Genomic DNA, 21,431 nt, shown 5'->3' with positions numbered 1-21,431 from the left:
TGTGTGGGATATGATTATTTTTAGAAGCATTAGGAGCTGTGGCATAATTTTGGATCTGCGGCTGACATAGTGCAGGCCACCTTACAAGTGTGGGTGTGTGTGTGTTGTTACCGAGTGCACTCTTGACTAGTCATCTCACTGTTTGGTTGAGATCTAAGCAGCCATAGTAGCAAAGCTGGGTAAAGCGGATGTGAGGGAAGGTGGGATGAATGCTGAGGATGGAAGTAAGGAAGAAATTAAGGGCTAAGGAGGGATGGAAAGAAGTTACGTCCATTTTTAGTGAGTATCCCATTATATCCTACAGCTGCATTAGACTGTGGCCGGAAATGGCCTCCCTCTCTGATTTGCAAGGTTGCTCCCGACGCATTCATTGGAGTGTGAATGTTAGATAGAAGGTACTGAGGAGAAGAAGGAAGTGCTTGTAGAGTGATTCATCACTCCAGAGAACACGTCTCCACTGCTCTAGAGTCCAGTGGCGGCGTGCTTTACGCCACTGTATTCGATGCTTTGCATTGTGGCCACATGAAGTTTGGAGGTTTGTAGTGATTGACTGTGCAGAAACACCGCTGTGCACTATGACCCTCAGCATCCGCCGACATTGATCCAGTTTGCACTCTTAATGCTAAGCTAACAGACTGATGGCTCTACCTTTGCAGTTTTTCTCCATTGCTTTGATGTAGTTGTCACATCACTCACAATCACAGCGACTGAGGAGAATTACCTCTACAGACACTGAGTGTAGTGTCAGTCTCATTATCTTCTCAGCAAGTTAACAAAGATGTGCATTTCTTTCCAGGCAGTGTTTCTTTAATGGTGGCCTTTAATCCTGGGGGCACTATTTCTTTATTTTAAAAAATATGTTACAACTCATTCCTAGAATAATTACACTCTAAGGTACATTAAAGTAGAATTTTAAATATCTTCTTTTAAAAAACTAATTTTATATCCAGCATATTTCTGTTACAGCAAATGAATGAAGAATGAAACAGTCGTGCTCTCTGTGAGCAGGAAGCCAAGTTTCCATTTTTAACTAATACATGAGACAAGGTATAAATACTGTTAAAACACAGAGAATGAATTAATACTAAGACTTTTTTTTCTCTCTATTTCCAGTTAAAGGTTTGTTGGTTACTCACTCAGACACTGGTGCCACAGCGTTTTTTCCCTTCAGCCAAAATTATTGCCCGGCTTGAAAATCAACTCATTTTAAGGCGAAATGCTCACAGAGATATTCCTTAATATTCACGATCGGCTGTAAGCCTGACATGCTTAAGTATTAATTACAGATAAATAAGAGGATGAGAATCTGGGCGACACTTAGGAGGATTACTACTAACAAAATCTCTTAACAAGACTCTGTAACGCTTCTGCAAATATCTGCCTCAATTTAAGCCCCAACCTTCCCCACATGACTATCTTACCTTTCCCATGCAGGATAGCCACGTTCAAGCCTGGGTCACTGTCAAAGGCCTTCAGCTCCTCCAGCAGACGCCTCGCTGTCTCCTGGTTCACCGCATTACGCACCTCGGGCCGGTTTATTGCCACAGTAACCACGGATCCCGTTCTCTCCGAGACCACAGTCTGACCTGCAGCTAATGACAGAGAACGAGAAAGATGCACAGGGAGAAACCAGTGCGGCCCACAACACTTAGAAAGAGGCTTACCCAGAGACGTTAAGCTTTAACTTCACAGTAGGCGGGATGGAGATGGGACGTAAATTGTCTTATGTGGACAGAGTTGATAAAATAATGACAGTGAACGAGGCTCTGAAAGATATCATCTGGGTTGAGGTGAGCACTTTGGGTCAGTGTGTGTGTGCCAGTGATTGTGGCCTTAACTTGCAGCAGGCAGTCAACCTGACATTGTTTAGGTTCATCCCGGGAAACCGAGCGTCAACCACACCCAGAGGAAACTACATCCAGGAGAGAAGCTACTGGATGTGTTCACCTCACAGGCTATTCTGAGGATGACAAAGCCCGGTGAAGTGAGGCACAAAGACAATTTGTCTCACACCGCATTTTACACTCATACACTACCAGAGTGATTTCAAGGGAAAAGAAGCGTTTTAAGCGGTGTTGTGTGCGCTCAACACCGCTTGCAGAGGTCATACAGAAAGCTGTTTTGCCATAGACTTATGTCTTTTAGCAATCACAGCTATCTGAAATAACTTCATAAAGTCTGGAGGCCGATTACTCAAGAAGAGCAATTTAAAATGACAAGAAAGTCTGGCTTCTTGGAAGGAAAATAAAAATTTAAAAAAAAGCTCAAATTCATTATTATTATTACTTTTTCCTCTTAGGAACTAAAAAATAAATAACATCTGCTGTGAGCAAGGATTATAAAATAAATACTGAAAAATACCCCAAAATTAAATCACAGCTGTTCATTAGCTTGTTTCACCTTACTAGCAGCCTCTACTGCCCCCTAGCGTCCATATCATGTGATTGCACTTCCCTCTCACCTCTTTCCGTGTCTTCGCCTCCATGCTGAGCGCTGTAGGATTTTACTGAAACTAAAATTGTCTTTGTAGAGTCTTTTCCAAATGTTTTACTCTGACAATTAAACCTTAAAAGTGGTGTCAGTGTCCGCAAATGTTTTAGCGCCATTGCTAACACTCGCATGAAAAAACCTAGAAGGTCTAAATAAAAACTACTTAAAAAAAAAAAAACGACAAAGTTCAGTGAAAAATATCTCAAAGCAAAAATATAACCTCAGCTGTACTTGACGAAGCTGGCTTCGATTGAACTGTGCTATCAAGGAGCAACTTTTTTAACTTCCCGACTGAAACAAAAACAAATGCAAAAGGTTCTGGGACGCACACAAGCTTGGTGCATTGCAGTGGTAAAAACCGGAAACACACAGCAGAGGGAGACACTGAGCCTTAAATCCACAGTTTTCCTTGCACAGCCAGGCATGCCAGGCTTTGTGAAGCTGAAAATAATGAGAGCAAACTCCACATCAGATTCTCTTATTTCTGTTTTTAATAAAAGATTTCTCTTTTGTGTTTTTTTCCTGTTTGTTTGTACACATTTTAAGGCATCATGCACAAAAAATAAGCTTTACTAAAGGCATTATGCTTACCCTCTACCAAAAAAAACAAACAAACAAAAAAACCCAACTGTATGTTCTCACATTTGAAGATTTGCTGTTAAAAATAATTTTGTACAAATATGGCATGTAAGCTGGCATGTGAGTGAATCTCAAAGCAGGGCGTCTCCTGCTCTCACAGTTTTGTAAACATGGCTTTGAGCAAAATAGGGCTGAGGAAAAAGTCAAGAGAAAGGGAAAGCATGCTTCAACTGTGGGGTGAAATTTCCCTGAAAAGCATGCAATGCATTTGAAATCGTATTTACAATGCATTATTTCACTCTCGACTGATCTTTTTTCTTTTCTTTTTTTAATGTAATCAATTAAAGTTAAGACATTTAATGTCAACATTAACAGACAGACAGAAAGACAGATGCGTCCATAATGTTCCCCCACACGGAGTCGCCAACACAGACAATGTTCAGATTGGTCAACAAACAAAAACACTACAAGATTTTTTTTTTTTATTATATCAAGCATTTGAGTTATACTTCCAGATAAATGATCTGGAAAATAAACAGAAAAAATTGTGTTGTTAACTTTATAAATAAAAGTGAAACAGCCCAACAAGTAGGGCAACCCCCCCCCCCCAAAAAAAACAAACTTAAAAAAACAAAAACAAAAAACAACAGCAAGGCTTTAAAAATTAAAAAAATCTTGCAGCGTCCATCATGGCAGACTTCCGGGAGGTGCCGGTAGCTTTGGCACAGTTGTGTCCAGTTGTGCTCTTCTGTGGTGAGCCGTGTGTATTATACTATATTGAAGACCATGGAAAGATACTGTTCATATGAAACCTGGATCCAGCCGTCCTGATCCGTATCATATCGCCTGAAAACATCAGTCAACCTCTGCAAAAGCACAGAAAAAGGATTTACTTCAGATTAGCCAGAAGCATTATCTCATTATTAATAATACCATTTACTTCTTTAGGCTTTTTGTCACACTTAGCAGCCTCTTCTATAGCTGCATGAAATTACTGAGAAGGAAGAAACTGGCTCATAAAAATACATGATTGAAAGTCCACTTCAAGTCTTTTACATGCACACTACAGTCAGTGCGACTCTGTTACCTGCAGTACAATACAGCACTGGATGAAGTCATCGAAGGCCACCTGTCCCTTCCTCTGGCGGTCGAACTTCTCTATCAGTGTGCCGTAGAACTGGTCCGATAGACGATAGCCTGCACACAACAGTAACACAGCCGTCATTTCAAAGCTGTCCTACACATTCACCCACTCAGTTTGTTTTCTGATAAAGGATGATTTATAAAGCATTTGATTTCTGGTCTAAACTCTGCTATGGCAGATGCTGGACGTTCACCTCTGGGTCTTTGTTGAGGTGGGAATCACCATGCACCCTGCAACATCATACGATTGGGATTTGTTTTCTTTACTTTTGCAAAATGCTATCACAAAAACATTTACTGCGATTTATTACCTTTTTTAATTGCAAGCTATGTCCTCAAAGTACAGCTTTCTCAGTATCTGTTTTATCCAATAAGATACAGCTATCTCATTTCACTTATTTCTGTGCTACAAAATGAGACAGTTTAGCACAGCAACACTGTCACTGAATAATAAAGTATTGATATTTGATGTCCCTATATCGATACAATATTGCCACACAAACTATCAGGATGCTATGCTGTGTCGATTTCTTTCCCCACCCCTTAATTTGTATCCTGGACCTTGAGACTGTGAGAAGCTCCTGGAGCCACTGAGGGCATGACAGCCTCTACATACACGAGGCTCCTGGCCAGGTAATGACTTTTAAGTGAACCATGACATATGCAAATTGACTGTGGCAGAGCTCCAGGCTGGGTGGAATGAACGCAGACCGGCTTGGGCAGAAGAACAAGTTGTGGCTGTACTCGAGACATGTTATGATACGGTCAGATTAAGGCATTCACGGGACAGCCGCCATCAGTGTGATACTGTACATCTGCTTTACTGAGACGCTCCTGCCACTGCCAGTGAAAACAATACAGTGAATATGAGCCTCTGTGTCTTCTGATCTTCAGGAGTCTCGTGAAGCAGATTTAGAAAATACGGAAACACAAAGAAACACCAAAAACATGCAAAGTAAAACAGCTATTTAGAAGAAATCTTTCTTTTTCATTGACCACAAACGTAGCCCACAGGCAGATTTCACTCTCATTTCATTCACAGGTTCTTTTTTTATTTATTAATTTGGTCACTTTACTGCTGATTAGTAAATTATTTTAAATTGATTTTAATACTGACAAAACACATCTGCTCAATTTGGTGAAAGAAAATTGTTTCATAAAAGTTGGAGAAAAATGAGACTGGAAAAAGCTGCATAATGCTTAAACAGCACCAATGAGCAACTCATCAGGTTAATGAGCAACGAGCAACATGACAGTCTTAACAGTGTAAAGAGAGCATAGACACACAGTCTAATAGCCGTATTTCTTATTGTATAAGTACAAAGCAGGTAATACTATCTGCTGTTCAAAAAATCCTTTAATATATGCACACAGCAGACAAGGCTGAAAACCAACAGTGAATGGCAATGATCTTCAGGCCTTCGGGCAGCAATGCATTCAAAACAATGCAACTTAAACTCCACCACTGAATGCAGAGAAAGTCCACAAGATGCTGCTGCTCCCTTCTGTGGCTCTAAACTCATTTAAAATGGACTCAGAAGATAAGACTGTCTTGCTGTAGTTTGAGTAACGATTATGTTTTGTGTTCTCCCTTCGTCAGATCACGGAGAACTGGAACTATTCGGCATGTTTTCTGCACAGTTGGAGGCAGTGAAAACACCATTAATGCTGGCTTTGGAGTCAGATGCCGTCGCCCAGATGACGTCTTATCAAGAAAGGCCAAACAACATTTTGTACTTACTCCAACACTATGTCAAGGTGATAAACTGACCTGCCTGCTAACAAACAGCCAAATCTCAAATGTTCAACACTTTATTAGTTGTCTGTAGCACTTCCTGTTGAATTTAGTTTGCAAAGCACCCCAACTTTTTCTGGCTTTTTACAGGCCAATTTAAAGTCGCAAATTAACATTTGTCAAAATATATGAATTGAAAGCATTTGTATATGTGGTGGTTAGTAAAAAAAAAAAAAAGTAGGATTAAAATATACTCATTTGGTGTCTAGCTGCTGTATCTAAAACACACACAGAAAACTGAAAAGACAAAAACACTGACCGTGTAGAAACAGCCTAGAGACCATCGAGCCCTCCACCAGCACCCTAAATTTTAGTACACAAGCATACTTTGTTGCTCACCGAATCCAGTCAGTGCCTGCTTAAGCTCTTGTTTATCGATGAAGCCGGAGTTGTCCCTGTCGTAGTTCCTGAAGATGTTCTGCCAGTCCGTGATGTACTTCCACACACCGGCAAACTCGTTGAAGTTCACCCCGCCTTTATTTTCTCTGTCGAACATGGCTGAAGTAGAATATAACGCATATTAAATGCACCGGTACTGTCAACATATATGCATATGCACGCACACTGGTAGACATTCTGGACATTAAATGTGGTTGGGACAGTTTTAAGGACACGAGAGTGAGTACGGCACCGCATACATCTTTGCAGGGCTATCAGGGAACAGCAGAATTAACAGTGTGGGACAGGAAGACTCACACTTGACTAACTCCTGCCTCATAAGACAGCGAAAGAAAACAGCTTGATCCCCCCACCAGTACTCCACTCCTCACCCCCATGCGCTTCAATCCAATTACCTCCCAACAAAGGGAGTGTTATCACAGGATATGCTTCTTGCTGTGGGAGTACTAAACAATGGATTTACTGCGCATGGTGCAGTGGAAAGGAGAGGCGATGGAATTATACGGATTTACTTTGGAAGTCGCACAACAAACGGAGAGTGCAAAGTACATGCGAGACCCAGGGACAGACATTTTTTAACATACTTCTGGTCTTGGAGTTTAAAAATAAATAAGCCACAGCTATTCGTGTACAGAGAGTAACAAAAGAATCGTTTAGTACAGTGTGATTCAGAGTCAGTGTGTTTAAAAGCTCTACTACACTGCAAAGTTTCCAGTTTTTAACCTCAGCTGTATATTATAAAAGAGTCAACAGATCAATATTTGAAGTCTGAGGAAACTCTCAGCTGCCCTTTAGGACCAGCTTTTCAATTTCCTTGCAGATATTCCCCTCTTCCTGGTTTTATTAATGGCTGCAGGTTTCCACTAAAGCAGGAGAACAGCAGAGGCTTGTTTGTGTCTTCAGATTGCTCGCTGTTTAATGAACTAATCTGGTTGTCATGGCATGGAGGCAGATAAACAACCTGAATATTTCCAGAACAAGAGGCAGTGTGTGGAAGTTGGTTGTCTCACCGTCACTGGTCACTTACATATAATGGAGCGGACGGTCACTGGGTTGAAAGGAGTCCACGTGCCTGTGAAACAGAGGAGCGCTGGTTAAAAATACACCAAGACCTGCAGCAACATCCAGCTGCTAAATGCCCCAAAGAAACTGATATAATGATAACAGAGCTGAGGTAGCAGTAATGATATAATAAATCTTTAGGGAGTGCAGTAGAGTTTTGTAAGAGCCACAGCAGCCGTGGGATTTTTTGTTTTTTAACACCAACTGTGTGGAACTGCAGTTAAAATTGGCAACATCGCAATAAACAGAAAATAAACACTCTTCTTGCTATTGGAGCTTAATTAAACATTTTCACAAGATTAGCATTTTAGCGGGGCCTGTATTTATTTCCTAAGATCACGACATACCCAAGAAAGAATCTGATTTTACTGCTTTTTAATGAGTTCATTATCTCGAGACGATAACTGAAATGCAACGCCCAGCTTCATTTGACCAAACATAACAGTACTGTAGACAAACTTGACTGTACTATCTACAAAATGTACTTCCTGCCACTGTTATTATGATTATATGTGCACTGTGCATGAAATACATTGGTAGTGTCCATGTAAGGCAGATGACTTTCAATGCGAACAACTGCGGCGCTTTACGTTTCATAAATCAGAAAATTACCATAGTAACCCATCAAGCAGATGATAATGAAAAATGATGATCATTAGTGTAGTCTCATGTGCGTTATTATGAGAGATGTGAATGAGTGAAGAGGGAATGATTTTGCAGACACACTTTTTTTCACAGCAGCTGTTGAGTTGCCGTGGCAGGGACCTGAAACCTGCAGAAAGCAGCAATCCCTGATATCACCTATCACAAATGTTACTAATCCACTGTGATTGTCCTTTAATGGCACGTCAAACCGTCTGCCATTAACATGACTTATTGTGCCTGCTGACTCACTATCACACCGTCATCCTCAAAGGACACTTGATTAGAACAGAGCCATTAATACTGTGATTAATTCCACTCCAGCAATGACAAATCAAAAGTTTGCTGTGAAGACAGCCCCGATTTCTTTATGTTTTGCGCCCAAGGAGTCACGCTTGCTTGGATTTTTTTTTTAAAGTGGTCTCCAGTAACAGTTCTCCAGGCTTTTGAAGGTTTTTTTTATTTAGTAACACTGACATGTAAATCATTAAAAAATTGGATCTAAATCAAGGGATGAACCAGTGTTGTGTCTACACAGAACAAACAACTCTGACTGACGAATGTGAAATTTTGGTTTAGATTACAATGATTATCTGGAGGAATGCAGGACAGAGGTACAGCAGTGAGTGTCTACAGCCATCTGGAAAACATGGTGGAGACTTTGTCATGATTTGGGGCTTTATTTAAGTCAGCAGGGTTGTTTTAATAAAGTTGGAATTGTTGGAATTATTAATGCAGAAAAAACCATTACATTTTGATCTATGGTAAATGGACTGATTCTTATACGGCGCTTTTCTACTCTCCCGGAGTACAATGTGCCACATTCACCCAATCACACCCATTCTCACAAGCACTGTCTCTAAACTGAGAGCAACTTGGGGTTACTGACATGCAGACTGGAGGAGCCAGGGATCGAACCACCAACCTTCCGATCAGTAGGTGACCTGCGCTACCTCCTAAGCCACAGCTACCCTATCACGCAACACCATCTAGAAAGCATAACAGTGATCCCCAAACATACTGCCAATTATTTTGGTAATCGAGTAACTGTATAAATCTTTCATTGTATTTACGTGCCATAATAAATTAAAAAAAAATTAAGTAAACATTTTACTAAATGCAAAAATATATAAATACTCTCAAGTACTCTTGGGCAGAGTTTTATCTCCTGGACGAGGTAGATATGTTGTGTCTTCATGTTTATGAGTTTTTGTGCATGTGTGCGTGTCTGTGTGTTTAAGTATGAAGAAGTCAAGCAAACAGTGAATTATGTCTGTAATGCTTTAACCTCCTAGGACCTGGCGTCCACATATGTTTAAATAACATTTTGGGTTATTTAGACCAAAATACTCAATTTTGCTCTTCAAGGGCCTGATATCCATTTACGAGGACATTATACTGCTACTGTTCTATCAAAATTTTAAACGAATATCCTCATATGTGGCTCTGGTTTTTCATAAAAACAAAAATAAGGTAATTCTTTGTTTTTACATTCATCGGGCTACAATATGCCTAAATATCAAAGAGAAATTAAAAATGCATGCCGTGGAAAAGTTTGGGTCTTAGGAGGTTAAAGGAGAATGTGGTGGCTGCAATGAAGAAGAACGAGCACATCAGCATTCTGAAATTTGCCGTGAGCTTTGATGCATTGATGCAGACGAGCTCTAAGAAGCCTGGAGAACTGTTCCTGAAGAAGTGACAGGAAAGCTTGACTAAGACAGTTCAATCTGTGCAGAAGATTAAAGGTGGTCATATCAAATACTGACTTTAAGATTTTGTTACAATACTCTCTCTCTACATATCTGTTATTGCACCCATTGGTGCATTTTCCCAGCAAAGTACAAAGAAATGAGGGGTGGCTCAAGACTTTTGCAGTTTTTAAAAAAAGCGGGGGTGAGTTTTATGACAATTTATGTCTTTTTTTTCCAGCTACGCATCATTATTTTTCATCTAGAGGACAAACTTCAATTACAAGTGAATCTACCTGTCATATAGGTGGGCGCGAAAAAGAGCGATAGGTCTTTACTTCAGGTGAGTGTTTATACTTTTATAGCCTGCTTCACACTCTCAAGACAGTGAGATTTATCAGGCCATCTAAATAGCTGCTGACTCACCACCTCACTTTATTACAGGCAGACTGGCAGTTCAGGACCAGGAATAAAGAGAAGCGTGTCTGAGAAGATGTAGAGAAGCGAGGGGAGGCAAGGAAACGCACAAAAGGAGCAGAGATAACAAAAGAGAAGCGACCCGAGGAGATGAGGTGAACAAAACATTTGCAGTTTGGTTCTCATTGCAGTACCTTGAGCTCTCTTGCCTACATTTGCTGACCCAAGGTTGTTTCCTGAAACTCTTTTTGCAGATCCTAAAACAGCCTCTGCAGAATTTCAACAGCTTGCCAAAACTCTGAAGCGTTTTTCACACCGTGCTGCTTGTTTTTGATTTTCCTCCACAGCTATGCCAGCACAGCAGTAAGCAGGTTTGCAGCACGAGCCTCAAGAGCTTAGATAAGAGGATCTCATTTAAATAAAAAGGTTTCAAATCAAACATAACACAGAAATTGCTTTATTGTTGATTTATTCACACCTCGATTTTACTTGGGAAAGTCCATTAAAGTGTCTAAATAAATAATATGAAGCTGAAACAATTTCAGGACCTCAAAACTTTAAGATTTTGGTACACTAAGTACTGTGTGCTTCAGAGGACACTAGTCATTTCCTCCCTCTTGCTCAGTTTGTTTTATTGATGGCTGAGGCCGTCTAGGATAGAGCTGTTTTGGGACAGGCCTGAGGCTCTTACTGACGCTGGGATTTGGGCCAGAATCTATATTCCACTTTCATCCAAAACGAACTAAATGATGAACTAAAGCAACAATCATAAAGTATTATTAGCATGTAGATGTGAGGGCAATTTGTAGAAGCGGGTCAGCGTTACAGCATGTCTCTTTGCTGCCATTTCTCACAAGTACTTTTTTCATCAAACCACATCGCTCATCGACTAAAATGAATGGCGTGGTGTCATTTATGACCATGTTAAAGGAATACTTCTTTAATCGGGCGACATTTCTGTTTGTCATCTCTATATATACTTCCTTAATGTGCAACAGATGCTTTTAAAAAAAAAAAACACACACACACACATTTCATTACAAAATGATTGCCTGTTACTTCTTCGTTTCAGTAATAGTAGTGAATTATGTGCTACAGCACATTTAAACACAACAATTTAGATAAACTGGAAACTCCCTAATACTTTGATCACCAACAATTCATAGTCAAAAACATAATTCATGTTTTTATGTTTGTATTACTAGTACTAAAACTATTTTTAATAGGTAATTTAAAAAAAAATCTGCAGAAACACTCGAATCATTCACTTCATTTATGCACAACTCTCTTAAGGCAACAGCATTTCAATCAGGTTGAGGTCTGGACTTTGAGCGGGTCACTGCTTGCTGATTTTGTTTTTCAGTCATTCTGTTTTAGATCCACTGTGAGCTTTAGCTGTTGGCCATCTGTCCAACAGCTAAAGCTCACATTTGACTCTAGATTACTTTGGTATACAGAGGAGTTCATGCTCAACTCTGTAAGGTGTCCAGGTCCTGTGGCTATAAAACATGGCCAAATCATCACGCCTCCCAGGAAGACTGTGGCATTGTGTTAACACACACTTACATGCTCCAAACTAGCAAACAGCAACAACTTCTGCTTTTATAGAGCATCTGGCTGTTACCTGTATAGATAATATCAGTCTGCCGATAAACCGGTCAGAATCCAATATGGATATAGGATCATGAAAAATGCCGCTTGACGGTTAATCCAGAGTAAAATGTCAACAATTATTTTATTAAATGTAATAAGTTGACTGTAACAAATACCGAGGGATACTGGAATTTTCAGGAGCAAAGAAATTCAGATATTTTTATAGGCTGTTATTATAAGTTATAACTATAATTAACTCATTCACTGCCAGCCATTGGCAGTGAATGAGTTAAACCCATTGACTCATTCACTGCAATTGACGGCTATAGACGTCAATGGCAGTGAATGAGTTAAAAGAGTTTGTCACTAGTCCAAAAACAGTGTTTCTAATTTTCCTTTAAATGCATCTTTGATATTTCTACACTACAGTGTTACGTAGCTGTTGGCGTGAGCAGAAATTGGATGTTCACACATGGATTCAGCTAAAATGCTGTGAATGCTACTCAAACATTAGAGCCAGCAGTAAAATGCCCAAAGGCAGAGCAGAGAACAAGCTGTGACCTTTCCAGACGCACGGGCTCTTCTACACACATGCATGCACACGCACCTCACACCAGTAGCTAGCTGTGAGGTCACCAATGTATGCTAGACACACTGCGGCTGCCCAGTGTGAAGCGGCCAGTATGGCTGAGATGTTTGTGAGCGTCTGATGGCAGACTGGGACAATACTCCCTCTGTCCCGTCCACACACTGGACCCCTCTCACTGGTGAACTGCCAGTGGCGAGGTGGACAGAAGTGAGAGAATATAAGAGGTGAGGAGGGAGGCGGGCGAGTGGAAAAACGGAGAGCGCTGACCGCAGTGTATACGCATACATGTAACGGTCGTGATGGAGTTCAGTGAGTCGATTGTCCCCTACACGCCTGACATAAGCAAACACGGATTTGAACTTTTCCAAACACACTTTAAATGTTAAGCTCACAAAGTAGCGACACAGACTTGAAACCTCCCGAAACACACATCCTGTATTACTCAGGTAAAGGTTTGACCTTGAGAGCAGCAAAGGGACAGAGCTGCTTGATTATCGTTGAATTAATATAAATGTAAGTGATTGCAATTTAGCTTTTTCTGGGAGTCGCTCAAACCTTGCAATTTGAAATCATGCAAAGAGTACAGTTATGTAGTATGCTGGGAGCTTATCAACAGGAGTATCCAAGCAAGTCATTGCTCAGAGTAAAGAGAATTATAATTAAAGCGACTGCTACAGTCAGCTCTGTGTGTTTTGTGGTCACATATAAGGAAAACGCATAAGAAGGAATCCAGTCAAAATGGCACCGGTGCCTCACGCCATTAGAAAATGACTGGATCTAACATATTCAGTGCATGACGCAGCTCCTTCACCAGAAGGTGGAAATGCTGAAAAGCTTAACACTGTCTGGGTAATATCCATGCCATCTGACTCAGCTCAGGTTTTACAAAAGTGTACATATGTACAAGTGTAACGGAAAGGGCTGCTGATTGAGTTCCTCAAGCCCGCTCTGCATGTCAGCAGTTTCAGTGGAGCTCTTACACAAATAACTCAAGCAGGAGAGTGGGGGAGCATGGAGGCAAGTTGGTAGGGTATCTGCTTACTGCTGAGCAAAGAGACGAGGCCAGAAAAAAAAATCCATATTTATAGCAAATGGCCCGGCTAAAAGGCATACGGACAAAACAGACAGGCACGTGCACTTCCAACAGCACAGAGCCATCACTGTTTCATCACGGTAACACCCAGGACTGAGAGAGAGAGGAGGGAAGATAGTTTCACTTTCCCTCTCTGTGTGTCTGTCTAAGTAAGGGTGAGAGACAAAGAGACAAAGTCAGAGTAAGAGAGGACAAGGAGACAGAGGGCATGGCAGGAAAACAGCCGGTACCATATCCTCGAGAGAAATGTAAGAGGAGAGGAGATGTTGTATAATCCTATGTTTAAAATGTTTAAAATGCCTTTTTCTAGCCGACTGATTTCTTTTTTCTACCTGGAAAAAGAAAATACGTGTAAAAAAAAAAAAGCAGGAGATTAAAAGATTTCTGCACAAAGCAAAAGGAAAAAAGAAACATATGAAGTGAAGCCCGGATCATTTTCTATGTGCAGAAGACAGGTAGGCAGAGCGCTGATGGACGATAAGAAAACCAGAGTATGTGATGCAGAAACAGCAGCAGAGGATGAAAGAGTTTAACTGGCCCAGCCTCCCTCCTGAACCTTGATGCTCTCTGCACTCCTCAGAGACAGGGGTAAAGAAGAATAGGTAGACAAAGCATAGTTGATGGCAGGAAACTGATTCAAAAAAGCAGAATGCAGAGACAGTAGAGCTGCAACAGACAGTCGAGCGGCGGGTTGTCTTTAGGAAGCTGCAGGACAGGATGCAGTGCGCCGTGTTCGGCTTGACTGGCTCGGTTTCATTTCCCAATGAATCTAATGAACTAGGAGAGACTGGACCGGGAAACCTGCCGTTCGCCGCACGCATACGCAGCGAGAAGCACACAAACACAACAGCGAGTCCAAAAAACAAGAAGAGACTCACTGACCCTTGGCAAAAAACCCAAAAATCTGATGAAATGAGCAACGCACACACGCTTGCCTCGCACAAACACACACTACACACTAATCAGTATGCTATGCCAGAGTCACTGCGCAGCCCGATAACAGCTTCTTTCAGTGCTGCTGCTGGCTCTCACACTTCTTTTTTGCCTCTTTCTCTCTTTTGAAGTGCCCAGAAAAATGGGTTTCTGGGCAGCGTAATCTGCTGAAAAGTCTTTGAAAAGCTGCTGGAGCAAATCAAACAAAAGCTTGATGGGGGAAGACATTATATTATAATGAATATACAAACATCAACCCTGTGCCACAGTTTCTGGTCTAACGGTGTCACATTAATCGTTAACCCATTTTAACTGTGCCGTCTCACTTCAAACAAGGTCAAGAAGCGACGCAGCGATGAGTGTGGCAGGAAAATAGATGCCTGCTCTGTTGTGGCAGCTCTCCTCATCATTACGAGCATAAAAAAATAAATACATAAACAAATAATAAGTGACTTCATTTTCCAGGATGTGAGCAGAGAAGATGACCCGTATCATTTATTCAGTGCTTCTCCCGAAACCGCTGGGGAGGAATAACAAGCACTCTGTTTCTTTTCTTTTAATTTGTTAAGGAAATGAAGCCTCGTCCCTGTCTGAATGCAGCTCCTCCTGCAGAGCTACAAGACTAAGAGGGACTGTGCCTCCATTACTAGCAGCTGTAAGCCTCATGAAACATCCCTGGGTTTTCAATCAGATTAATACATTCTGCAGGAGAGAAAGCACACCCCTTATATAAAGTCACCCGGCCTCACAAACAACTTTATGAAAGACAAAAGCAAGAGTTTAAAAGTTTAAGCAGGTTATGAGCTGTAGCTAACTAGTTAATTAAGCCACCATTAGCCTATGTGGCACAGGCATGATTGGGATTGTTATCCATGGCTGACATTTAATTGCTTCCAACTGACTCACCTTTAAAACTCTGCTAAAGGGTTTTACTTAACAGTCACCTACAATACATTGCAAATTCACATTATCGCGCTAAAAGACTATAAGTGCTGAGTAAATGTCAACATCGTCAGCTGCTGATGAACCACACAGGATTCATCCAAGTTTACCAGGGGATAGAAACTATGATTTAATTGTGTCATACTACTGTTTAATTGCACTGCATACATGCTTAAATAGTTAATCAGAGGCAGATTTATGCATTATTGTCCCCCCTTTTAAAACTCTGTGCTTCACTTTTAATTATACAAGAGCAAGAGAGAAGAGAAAGCACAATAAAATGGCTTTCAGAGTGACTTAGGTAAATAGAAATGCTTTATTACACTATGTCAGTATTAGCATGTTTTAATCTCTGTCCACACAAGCATTTTAGCACAGCATCAGTGATCATCTCCATGTATAAAAGCATGTGTTAGCTCATATAAATGGCAGGTGTCCATTGCCTTTAGAAACTATTTGTGGTTTGGTGCCTTTTGGAGCATTTTATTGGAACTATTTGACCTATCATGTGACCTCCTGTGCCAGTTTTGCTTTCTATAGTTTATGGATTTGTTAACTTCACACGCTTTTGTATAAATATGGTCATTATTACTGGCGTCAACAAAACAAAAGCCAGTTTCCATCTTTTATAAGCAGTCTGTGCTTATTCCTATTACGATGATGTGAGAGCATTCATCTTGTTTGAACTTTTGAAGAGTGTGACAAAATCCACACCCACAGTTTCAGTTAGCATCCTGTACAGTGTGGCGCTGGCTGTCATTGCTGGGACACAGAAGAATATCAAAGTATTTTCTCCCGAGCTACGCCGTTAAACTCTTCACCTACTCCTCTGTTCTGGGACAAAAATAAAACTCCATTCATTTTTATCCGGTTCACCTGCTATCGATGGGATAAAAATAAAATCCCCATCCATTTTTCTGCTTTAACATGCCGTTGCTTAAATCAAAGAGTGAGCCAGTGACCAGTGGTGTGTAACGAGGAGATGGGAGACAAAGAGAGAGACACACAGGGGAGCAAAGAAGAACAGAGGGAATTAAGAAGAAAGGGAAAAATGATATATTGACATAGAAAAGGAGGTGAGATATATATAGATATTTATAGAACGGGAAAGAAAGACAATAACAGTAGTGGCAGAAATTCCAAGACACTGATCCATACCGTTCGATAAGGCTTGCTGAAGCTCCGTGTCTGATATCACTCCACTCCGGTCCTTGTCGACCCTGGGGAGGAAAACACAGATTAGATACCGCCTGCTTTAACCACTTCACACCAGGACACAATCCCAACACACAAAAGCAGCATGCACCAGCGCTCGCCAACTGAAACCTCATCCTGCTGATCATGTGTTAGTGTTTCAACAGTGCACAGAGAATGAATGGAAGTCTGTGATCAGGGTGCACAAGACAGTTTGTACACTCAGAGATCAGAGAAACCAGCCAGACAAGGTCTAAAGGTTTGTGTGTGTTAGTGTGTTTTGGTCCTGAGAATGCAAACTAAAACAGCTTGTTACTTCGTAACTTTTAGTGCCCACAGCATAGTGCCTGCTTGGAAGATTCTTTTAAGTGATAGTGAAACCAAAAGTAAAAATTCCTCATATTTGACATATGTGCACAGCAATGCTATTTTGACTACCTGGCAATACATAAAAGAATGTATCAGGCTGCCTCCTGCCAACAACACTGACAGTTCAATTAAATTATATCAGAGAGAGAGAAAAGTCTTCACAAAACAAAGCAGAATTACTCGAGAAAATTAAATTAGTCTCTTTTTGTCCCAGATCCTGAAGTTACAGCTCATACAGTTAATAAATCAACTGACTGGAAACTAGCAAGCAAAAAGCACTGCTCTTTGTTTGAGCCAGTTTTCTCAGGTCACTTTGGGTCTTGGAGAACTTAAGTTTTCATTACTTGAATATGTTTTACAGGTGAAGTGACAACAAATCAAAGGGCTTTAAACTTAGGATTGATGTAATTATTATGGATCATTTCTACTTTAAAACGTTAGCAAATGGGTTAAGAGCTTCATAGACCAGGGTCATTGAATTTACTGTCACAGTTCACCAACTATTCAGGTGGTTTAGCCCTAATGGAGCCACCAAAGCTAGTAAAGCATTCAAAGGTAGTGCTGCTTCTTTAAGTACATTTCTACTCTGTGTAGGTATTTAAAGAAAGAACTGAAGGAAAGTGCTACTGATGAGGTGACTCACTGGCAGACTTTAAACAAAGAAAGGAAATGGGATGCGATGTAATTATTAATGTACACTTACAGTACCTTTAAGGAGAGCAATCTTTGTCATTTCTATGTCTTTATGCCAGAGTAGCTTTCCTGATACACAGATCATAATTTATCTCATAATTATGCTCCCTTCCTCTGGCCCTTTTAGAAGACTTTGTTCTGATTGGCTGCCCCTCATAAACAGAAGGTTTAAACACCAGGTGGGTGGGGCTTCTGTGCTCAAGAAGCCCTCACATGTGCACACTTCAGCCTTCAATTGCCCTTCACTCCTTGGGAATTAGGTGATGCAGCTTCACTTTCCTCCCACTTTGGAGCTGAAACATTGATAAAAGTTCAGCTTTTCAATTCCCAGAAGTTGCAAACATCAGCCAATCAAAGCAGATTTCAAATTCACCAGCCAATCACATCACATCTTGAAAATATCCCAAGAGAGTGAGATAATAAGTAGACTTTGGGATCAAAATGGAGAAGTTGATCAATACAGTGATCCATTACCATTTGAATGATTAGTTCTTGTTGCTATAACAACTCCTGCAGTCTACATGTTAAACAGCTGGTGATAGACCGCTGAAGCTTTTTTGATCTCAGCTTCTGCTGATGCTCTCAGCCAATCACCATTCAATGTATGCGATAACCATAGTTCTTCACTCTACAAAGCTAGAGACCCAAACAAACAGGCATCAAGTCATAAGTCTCACCATGTTAGGATCAATTAGGAACTCGGTTCTTAGTGACATCACACAGAGCTGAGAGCAAATCTTTAGCTGAACATTTAGATAGTATAGCTAACTATAAAGGACAAAAACACATCATAATCTGCTTGAATGTTGCCACAAGTCTCTCTTTGAGATGCAGAGACATTATAAGGTTGGACTCTGGCACAAATATGAGGCCTTACACTTTTGAAATCTAGCTTAGTCAAAAATCCAGTGACTCAGTTGTTCCTTAGCAACCTGCCAGGCCCAACCTGTTGACACAGAGCTCACTCAACAAACACAGTTTGAATACCAGCAGAGAAGAAGAGGGGAGGACCCCCCCAAACAAACAAAACAAAACAACAAAAACAAAAAGTGTGCTGGGTTTCTGCTCCCGGCTGTGACTCGTTTTTCTGCGGCCGCAACTCTATGACTGCAGCCATCGAGGCACGGTGATCAGCTATATGTCGGTGTGCATTTCCCCTGTTAAATGAAGAAAAACAAACACGCGGTCTCGCCTGGTCTTCCTGCTGGGGAAGGAACCGCTCTCAGCATGCTGCCATAAATGAGAGCCTTGTCACTGTGAAGGTGGTGATGGGTTGGGTTGGTGGAGGCAGAGGGGGTACCCAGCCTTTACCAAACACTGAGATATTATCTCAAAGAAGTATGTGTGTGTACAGTATAAGCTCTCTTTTTTCCCCGCTCCGCCTGTCTTCTTCCTACAAGCTCACACGCCCAGCCTTAGGCAAAGTTACCTCAACAGTACAAAGAAAAAAATTGAAAGCATCATTAAAACTGCTTCTTGCCTGCAGAGGCAGGCAGTTAACCATCTGGTGTTTCCATATTCACACTGTCAAATACAGAACTTCTATGTAAAAGCTGCAGCGGGACAATATTAAAAGAAGGGGGGGAAAAAAGGACAAAACACCATGACTGAGTCAGTTATTCTGCTCAGATTTTCCCATGTTTCACTGTTTCCTATTAGGCAATCAGGCTGGAATATAGCTTGCGGAACAAAAGTCCGTCCTACTTTCCACATAACTGGTCCAAAAGTAAGGCACTGGTGCTGTAGCTCCCAAGCTTGAAAATTCCACTGCTACTCTTCCTACTTTAAACCTTTTTAATCTAAGGATAAAGCAAGTCGCAGAAAGAATTACGGTTAGCTCTGCATGTGTAACAACTTTTGTCAGGTACATTTGTTTCTGCCAAGTAGTTATTTGATTAAATCAATGTGTAATTTGATTAAAAGCTGAGAATTGGTGAGTAGGAGCTACTCAGTCAAGTCTGAGTCTTGAAATGCAGGATTCAAACATTTTTGTCATACCATAGCCATCCATGAGCATGCACACAAAAGGAAGAGAGTGACTCATTCAGCATCTAGCCAGGCAGACGTCAAATAGCCTACTTTTCTTATCTTGTCGTGGCGCATCCACTCAGATATAGTCATATCATAGCAAACATGTATATAAAAGCAGTCCAACAATGGGATGGTGAGTCATGGGTTAGTAGGTGCGTGTGTGTAAAAGGGATTGCAAAGCCTTCTGCGTCAACATGCTCCGTTGACTCTGACCACATGACCGAGGGAATTCCAGCAAAGCTCTGCCAGATATTCACCGAGGGGCAGCAGATGAGGCAGCGCAATGGCTCATGTGACAGATGACTGTATGTTTTTATGATAGTCACAATAACGCCTGACATGACAATGATGCATGCAGCCACGAGAAGGTGCTGCTCCTCAAAGAGGCAAAATGTGTACATGTGATACCTTAAAGCTTTTCCACCATACATAAATAATTAGTTAAAGGGTGTTTCGAGCCTTGCAATGCCAGCAGCATCCTAATGTGAGAAAAAAAATCTTCTGCAGTATTACATAACTCTATAGCTTACTATTGCCAGGGGCCAAGGCATATGAACATTTCCCTCTCTGCCTACTACTCTATGACCTTCTTGGCTGCTGACACACTTTTGACTCGGGCTGTGCTGAAACTGATGACTATCAGTGGCTGACACTTTAACATCCAAATATGGGAGGGGGGGGGAAACATCCAAAAATCCAACATAAAACAATGTTTTTTGGGAAATAAGCTCTCCAATGTGTTTTAAATAGATCCAGTTAGTCATATCCAGCTTTTTTAGAATATTATATCATTTCTTTCTGACTTCTTCAGACTCAAGTGTTGGTGGAAGATGGTTTTCACTGGAGACATAAATAAAACATTTTGAATGGAGCTGTGATTCCGTTGCTAGGATAAACCGGGGAGGGGAAACCCTTCAAGGACTCCCGGAGGTCCTTGAACCCAGGTTTGAAAACTCTCACTGAGCAAGCTGACTGACTTTGACTTCATTTCGGCACAATGTAACATCATCAATACAACTATGCGGCACTGCAGACGCGTAGTAATGTAAGGTAGTACCAGATGTGACATAAAGCAGCTACAGGCTGTGTACTGCGCACTGTGTAGTACTACTTCCACAACTGAGGCTCAACTGTAACACTGAAAATCAGTCATTTCACTCCGGGAAATCTGTCCCGAAAAAGAGTTATGCATAGATGAGAGCAACGACAAACAAAAACAGCAAGCTCTCAATGAAATATTTAGTGTCACCCCCACCCAGTCTCACCCTCTTCCTCCCGCGCTATTACACGACAGCAGTTTTCACCTCGAAGCAAAGTGAGAGACAGGCACACAGCAGCGAAACAACCCGGCTTTCCTGCACTTACCTCTGGAAGATATTCCACAGGAAACCCTGGTCCGGAGGAGCGTTGATGTGTGGGGGGGCTCTGTATGGACTGTGGTACGCCATTTTTACACGAAGCTCTCTGTCAGGTTTGCACAAGTATAGCTTGTGTTTCCTCCTCCTGCTGTAGTTTCTGCTCTCAGTAGCTTCAATCAGACTCCACCACCCTGACGTTCACGTTACAGCCTGCCTCCCTCGCGCACAGAGGCGTGGCCAATCATTCAACACTACCCATGAAGGGGGTGACGTCACAATTTCCTCTTATTTTCAGCTAAAGTGAAAATAGAAACCTAAAATTTTTAAGTAATTGTAAGTGTTGGTAAAGTCACGTCTAACAACAGTTTATCAAATTAATTTTTTAAAATTATTTTAATACTAAGTGTAAAATTCACGGGCG

The 21,431-nt window shown here is 41.2% G+C and overlaps 2 protein-coding genes across 5 annotated transcripts in view; both read right to left on the bottom strand.

The window, feature by feature from the left end:
* The window catches only part of zgc:101569 (uncharacterized protein LOC449822 homolog), a 51,087-nt gene extending 48,157 nt beyond the window's left edge, over positions 1 to 2,930 (bottom strand). For 2 of the 3 annotated variants that reach the window (XM_040044468.1, XM_040044469.1), the window contains exons 1-2: positions 2,462 to 2,930; positions 1,422 to 1,592 (exon numbers count right to left, since the gene is read on the bottom strand). In XM_040044468.1, coding sequence (XP_039900402.1) covers positions 1,422 to 1,592; positions 2,462 to 2,621 — 331 coding nt within the window. In that variant the 5' untranslated portion in view covers positions 2,622 to 2,930. The remainder of the gene's footprint in view (positions 1 to 1,421; positions 1,593 to 2,461) is intronic. The other variant, XM_040044467.1, reaches the window with a different exon arrangement.
* A 33-nt stretch (positions 2,931 to 2,963) lies between these two features.
* Positions 2,964 to 21,215, bottom strand: pdcd6 (programmed cell death 6). 2 transcript variants are annotated; one of them, XM_040044471.1, is made up of 6 exons: positions 21,018 to 21,215; positions 16,524 to 16,585; positions 7,434 to 7,478; positions 6,335 to 6,505; positions 4,157 to 4,266; positions 2,964 to 3,935 (listed from the first exon to the last, which is right to left on the bottom strand). In XM_040044471.1, exons 1-6 carry the CDS (start codon positions 21,098 to 21,100, stop codon positions 3,837 to 3,839), a joined length of 570 nt encoding a protein of 189 aa, XP_039900405.1. In that variant the 5' UTR covers positions 21,101 to 21,215; the 3' UTR covers positions 2,964 to 3,836. The 2 variants fall into 2 exon arrangements, with proteins under 2 accessions (XP_039900405.1, XP_039900406.1); XM_040044472.1 differs by having other exon boundaries at positions 6,347 to 6,505; positions 21,018 to 21,209.
* Positions 21,216 to 21,431: the final 216 nt, after the last annotated feature.

This window comes from Simochromis diagramma, unplaced genomic scaffold (genome assembly GCF_900408965.1).
Source record: "Simochromis diagramma unplaced genomic scaffold, fSimDia1.1 OVJJ01000602.1, whole genome shotgun sequence".
Taxonomy (NCBI): domain Eukaryota; kingdom Metazoa; phylum Chordata; class Actinopteri; order Cichliformes; family Cichlidae; genus Simochromis; species Simochromis diagramma.
This window is presented reverse-complemented; position numbering and strand designations above follow the sequence as displayed.

Coding starts and splice junctions, on each gene's coding strand:
- pdcd6 (XM_040044471.1), bottom strand. CDS start 21,100: ATGGCGTACCACAGTCCATACAGAGCCCCCCCACACATCAACGCTCCT. Junction 7,479..16,523: donor TCAGCAAGCCTTATCGAACG/GTATGGATCAGT, acceptor TCTGTTTCACAG/GCACGTGGACTCCTTTCAAC. Junction 3,936..4,156: donor AGTGCTGTATTGTACTGCAG/GTAACAGAGTCG, acceptor GTGCTTTTGCAG/AGGTTGACTGATGTTTTCAG.